At 43.5% G+C, this 6,244-nt stretch overlaps 1 protein-coding gene across 1 annotated transcript; it reads left to right on the forward strand.

The window, feature by feature from the left end:
* Positions 1 to 520: 520 nt before the first annotated feature.
* On the forward strand, positions 521 to 5,765 carry LOC131234323 (uncharacterized). Its single transcript, XM_058231120.1, has 11 exons — positions 521 to 893; positions 999 to 1,498; positions 1,964 to 2,053; positions 2,139 to 2,378; positions 3,231 to 3,452; positions 3,543 to 3,861; positions 3,973 to 4,283; positions 4,403 to 4,530; positions 4,628 to 4,734; positions 4,819 to 4,892; positions 5,003 to 5,765. The coding sequence occupies exons 1-11, from the start codon at positions 695 to 697 to the stop codon at positions 5,093 to 5,095; spliced, it is 2,283 nt and encodes a 760-aa protein (XP_058087103.1). The 5' UTR covers positions 521 to 694; the 3' UTR covers positions 5,096 to 5,765.
* Positions 5,766 to 6,244: the final 479 nt, after the last annotated feature.

Below are 6,244 nucleotides of genomic sequence, written 5' to 3' on the forward strand. Positions count from 1 at the left end.
TGAGTCCATTTTCTCCACGTATACCTTTTCGATGTGCCTGTATATCAACGGTCATAGGCAGCAGAGCATCTACTACACCACCAAGTCAAGCAAAGTCAGGAAGAGAAAGGTACACTGCAGAAAAAATTAAAAATAAAGAAAGAGAATAAAGATTAAAAAAAAAGAAGAAATAAACAAGAAAGAAAGTAACAATCTCTGAGATGCTACTCTGCTCGAGCCGAGAGCGGGTTAGAAATTGTAAAAGGTGTGCCATGCTTCAGCGATCCAAACCTTTGATAAGGTGGGCCACAATATGAATGTCCATCCCATTAGAGAAAACTTGGTGGGAAGATCTTATCCATCAAATAATGAGACTTTTACTCAGGTTGAATATGGACCGTTGCTGTATTTCCTTTCTTAATCGTTCACGTACATATTATCAGTTAGCAATTGAAGCTTAAGAACTTCCGATCTTTGAATATTTTTGGTACATGAGACATCCATATGAGACCCCATAATACCAACGGTTTTGATCACTTAAAAGTGGGCCCGCTTTCACAAACCGGAAATTCGAGCCTGCTATAAAACGCCTCGGCCGGAGCGTCGTATACTTATAATTACCTCATCACCTCTAGGGCTTCTCAATCTCAATTGCTTTTCATTCTTCAGTTGCGGAGGTTTTAGCTTCTCTCTCCGTCTCTCTTCAAGAATCAAGATGCCGCCGCGAGCTGTAAGGAGACCCTCCACAGCACCGGCGCTGAAGAAAAAGGCACCTCCCAAAACAGCTCCCGTCGATATGAAAGAAGAAGAAGTAGAGGAAGATCGCAAACACCTTGAGACAACCGAAAGGAAGAAAGTCGTGTCCCTTCCTTCCCTCAACGAATTACCACGAGATCTCTCACCACCTCCCAAAGGTTCTCTCTTTCTCTCTCTTCACTATAAACCCTATCTTGAATTGAAGTTATAGACATCAAAACCTCAAGATTTCTCTGAATTACGTTTCTTGCCAACTATACCAGATGAAAATGAGTACGCCGCCCCCCTCGATCACGAGATCGACAGATCTGAGCGGTTAGATCTTGACGATAACGATCCTCAGTCGGAACCGGAAGACTATGCTGCCGCCGAACGTAATGACGGGCGGGGTGAGCAGCACGAGTACATGGAAGACGAGGAAGAAGATGACGGTCATGATGCTGCTGCTGACTTGGAGGATGATGAGATGGAAGGGGAGGAGGAGGGAGACGGCGAGGGCGATGGGCATAATGGGGAGGAGGAGGAGCACCATGAGATCGTGCAGGAGCGCCGGAAGCGGAAGGAGTTTGAGATTTTTGTTGGGGGATTGGACCGGGACGCGACAGAGGAGGACCTGAGGAAGGTATTTAGCGAGGTCGGGGAGGTCACGGAAGTGAGGTTGATGAAGAACCCTTCGACGCAGAAGAACAAGGGGTTTGCGTTCTTGCGATTTGCAAAGGTTGAGCAGGCTAGGCGCGCCCTCAACGAGCTTAAGCATCCGACGGTATTCACCTTTGTTTCCTTTCTTGATCGTTTGAATTGCTGAATTTTTTTGCCATGTAAGGAAGCTTTATTTCAATGCTCCACCTTCCATCCAGTTGCGACCCAGTATGGATCAGCAACCGACAAATAGTACTCATTGATCAGACATTACTAGGCATCCAATCAGTGGGCTTCTTTCCTGTTGCATATAGAATTTGGGTTATATCCTTTTGCCTGACTGTCTTTTCAACAGACAAGAAAATGATGTGTGGGATTTGTTTGATGAGAGAGTGCTTTGTGGCATTTTCTATCTGTGGTGTTGCCTGCAAGATGAACAGTAGGGGGTTACTGTAAAATGGTCTCCACTAGTACAGAATGCTGGCCTGAATGAAACCCATGAATATACCAGCTGAGCATTTGTTATTTCCGTTTGATTGAATTTGGGAGTCACCATTAGATGACGAATGCACGTGCCTTTGTTCCTCAGGTTAATGGTAAGCAATGTGGAGTGGCTCCGAGTCAGGACAGTGACACGCTTTTCGTTGGCAACATATGCAAGACATGGACGAAAGAGATTGTAAGTGCAGAGATTTTGTCTATCGAGTATTTGGCATAAAGTTTCTTTCCTTACGCCTAATGAAGGATGCTTGTTAATTGTACAGCTGAAGGAAAAGCTTGTGAAGTATGGTGTTGACAAATATGAAGATTTAACTTTGGTTGATGATATGAAAAATGAGGGGATGAATCGTGGATTTGCTTTCATAGACTTCTCTTCCCGCTCAGATGCATTGGATGCGTGCAAGCGGTTGCAAAGGAGGGATGTTGTCTTTGGTACTGATCGGTCCGCGAAGGTTGCTTTTGCGGACACTTTTATTGAACCAGATGATGAAATTATGGCACAGGTATGTAGTATATGCTTGCCTTCCTTTTGTTATCCATCTACCATTTGGATACATTGCTTGATTTTTCGGGTCAATCTTCCTCGGTCGGAGATGACTCTTACACGTTTAAGCAATGTCGTCAAATAGCATATGCGATCCTGTGCGACGTAAGGGTAATTGCATATGTGGCACTGCGCCAGTGGGAGAACAAAGCAAAAAATGAGTCCCAACAGCTAGAAATCTAACTGTTGGGAGGTTATGCCATCAGATACTGTGTACGTGATGGCATAACTATGGCTTATGTGGTCACATGGTTCTGTATGAGAACACAAGGGTAGAGAGAGAGAGAGAGAGAGAGAGAGAGAGAGAGAGAGAGAGAGAGAGAGAGAGAGAAGCAAAAAATGAGTCCCAACAGCTAGAAATCTAACTGTTGGGAGGTTATGCCATCAGATACTGTCTACATGATGGCATAACTATGGCTTATGCGGTCACATACTTCTGAATGCGAATGCATAAGCCCCAACGGCACAATAACCACATATGCCACTATGGGATATGTGGCCCACTGGTCCTAAATGGCATATGCGAGGGTATAAGTGCTTATGTGATCGCATAAGACAACACTGCGTTTAAGGCAACTTACTACAACAATCCATACTCATTAAGGATCCAGAGCATCTAACCATCTGGATTGAACATATTGACCACTTTGATGGTCTAGATTTTTCTGCTAGAAGATCACTAGATGGATTAAATAAGCAGTTATTCAGTTACTTATTATACTTAGAATTAGTTGTTGGAGGGCCACTCTGATGAAGACAACATTGGTCCCTTCTAAATGCCTATTTAGTTATTTAAATTTAACACTTTCAGGTCAAGACAGTATTTGTTGATGGTTTACCTGCTTCTTGGGATGAGGACCGTGTTAAAGATACTCTTAGAAAGTTTGGCAAAATTGAAAAGGTTGAACTTGCACGCAATATGCCAGCTGCTAAGAGGACAGACTTTGGTTTCATAACCTTTGATACTCATGATGCGGCTGTGGCTTGTGTGGAAGGTATTAACAACACTGAACTTGGCGATGGTGATAAGAAGGTTGGTCGATATTCCCCTATCAGATGTTTCAGGCATATTCTGGTCTCTTGTGCATGTAATTGACTTTTTGTATGCACACATTACTTATAGGTAAAGGTCAGGGCAAGGTTGTCAAGGCCACGTCAGAGAGGCAGGCTGGGGAAATATGCTCGAGGAGGTTATTCAATTGGGCATAGTGGTAGTCGAGGTGGTAGGTCTTCCTGGGGTCTCGGTATGCCTCACATGGATACTTGGAGGCTTGCAGGACGCAGTGGACGAGACACTCAAGACCACAGCACATATACTACAGGCTTGAAGCGGCCGCTTGGTCTCAGGGACAGACATGCAGTTGTGGATGAAGTTCCTGAAAGGCTTGGGAGTAGACGGCGTTTGCCACCTGTGGAGAGATCCTTGGGTCGGAGGTCTCCTGGTACATAACTCATGACATAGCCTACCTGTATTTGCATTATGTCATTGAGCTTGATGCACAGACTTCCAAATTGCCTGTATTTTTATTTTTATTTGGGTTCTTATGCAACAGTTCCAGCTTACGGCAAGGTGAGCTCAAAGAGGGATTATGTTCGTCATGAAGAACCTTTTCCTAGGTCTTCTGATTTTGCAGCTAGAGCTGTTAGCGGAAGGCGCTCATCTTATCAAGATGCTTATCCTACTCGTGCATCAGAGTACCTGGAAAGTCCACCTAGGAGCAGTTCTCGCAGTGCTGCTCGTAGACTGCCTCCTTATGAGGAAGAAAGCTATGGCAGGCGTATGGAGAGACCCACAAGTTATCGGGATGGACACAGCCGTGATTATAGTTCTATTTCTGGCACAAAGCGCCCTCGTTCTGCTGTGGTTAGTGTTAAGAGATTTTTTGTCTGTCTAGTCTCTTGATGCTGGTTTTGTTGTGATACATATTTATACATATATTTTCATCTTATTACTGTAACCCTATATCTTGTGAGCATTCTCAGGATGATGATCTTCCCACTCGGTATGTCGTTTCTACGAGTAGACAGTCAAGAGCACGCTATGAGTACAGTGGCAGTGGAGCTACCTTGCACTATGGTGAAAGTGCTTATTATGGAAATGAGCCAACGAGGTTTATAAGCTGCTTGGAAATTTGCAAGTGTTTTTTGTTGAGTGATATGATCTCTTGTTAAAATTTCCCCAGTGCTGACTATTGTAGCTACTGCCAGGCTTGGTCGGAGTTCTCATATAGGATATGATGGGGGCAGTCGGAGTTCTGCAGGACATTCTCATGGGATGTATGAGACTAGCACATCGAGCATGGGGTACAGCCGCGGTATGAATGCACAGTATTTCAGTTGAGGTGAGGGGATGTGATGCACTGAATGATTCCTGTCTTCACTGAATGTCATTCTTGCAGGTGCTGCAAGCAGGGGCGACAGTGGGGGGATGTACTCCAGCTATGGGAGGGATTATGAGCATGGTGGAGATGATGTGAGATCTCATATCTTTTCTTCCATCTCTGTTTTATTTATTCTGGGGCTTATTCTTTATTCATATCATTGCCAATGGCAATTACCTTCACTCTGTTTTCACCTTTTCAGTTGGGTGGTGGTGGTTCTTACTCATCCCTCTACTCTAGTCGTGGCTTGAGTGATGGCTATTTAAGTGGAAGGGGATCAGGCTCATACTATTAAGGCGGAGTTTTGCCTGTGGTTTCTTCAAAGCTATTACCTTCGAAGCGAGCTTCAGATAGGACGAGTTGAGACCCCTGAAATGAGTTTGTGATTTAGAATTCTTCTGGAGGATGTTTTATTTACGGCAGTGCCTGGCTGAAGTGCCTGCTTCTATTTATCACAACACTTTCTTTGTGAATGGATGGGACTGCATATGACACAGTTGTAGGTGTAGATAACTTGAAGACTACTTGAAAAGATTATTGGCTCGATATTCATCTTCTGTAGTATTGAATCCGAGTTCTTCTGGAATTTTGGAGTCATACTATATTGTACTCTGAGGATAAATGATGAGGGGGATAGCTTTCTAGGAGCAGAGAAAGATGGTCTGACCATTTGATTCACATGGTGTCTGAACAGGGGAAGCTTATCTCATTATACATGAAATATTGATGTGATTCATAGATCTGTTTGAACAAAGTTTGATGGATGCAAGTACTTTGTGGCTGCAATCAAGTTGAACTGTTCCATGGATCGTCACGGTTTGGCCTTTTGATCTGCTCTTTACAGCAGGGGTGCTATTTGGTGTTTCAAGTTAGTATAAACATTGAAGTGGGAATATAACATACTTCTAAACATATGGAAAACTATCTAGTATGATTCTATCTGAAATGGAAATGATTCCGGCTCAGGTGTGAGTGTTCATTCTTCCATCAGTATTTCTGCATGTCTGCGTATGTTGCTTTGGAGTAAGAGTGTATCTATTTGAGCCATCTTCTCAAGTTTACATAAGATTTGCTGACTTCTAAGTTATAGTTCCAAGGTGAGGACTTGTTTTACCCTTCCTTTCGCTTCTGTGGGAGCTGAGGTTCAAGACTTGCCTAATAACCACATTTATAATGCCCCATGCCTGGAAAATAAGACATACGGTTGAGTTAACGATTTTAGCAGTGGCAATTTTAGGATTATTTTGAATTGGGACAGCAATGGAGTCACCAACACAGACTGTTCTATTTTGACTGGAGTATCCTTACAATCGTTGACCTCTTAACTGAAAAGTGGAAACATATTTTTGGATATATTGACGTATCTAGTCTGTGGGGTGATAGCAAGACTGAGAGCAGCTAGTGGTTAGTTACTAGTTCTCATACCGTTGCTGTTGTGCATTTG

The sequence above is a fragment of the Magnolia sinica genome, chromosome 2 (genome assembly GCF_029962835.1).
Source record: "Magnolia sinica isolate HGM2019 chromosome 2, MsV1, whole genome shotgun sequence".
Classification (NCBI taxonomy): domain Eukaryota; kingdom Viridiplantae; phylum Streptophyta; class Magnoliopsida; order Magnoliales; family Magnoliaceae; genus Magnolia; species Magnolia sinica.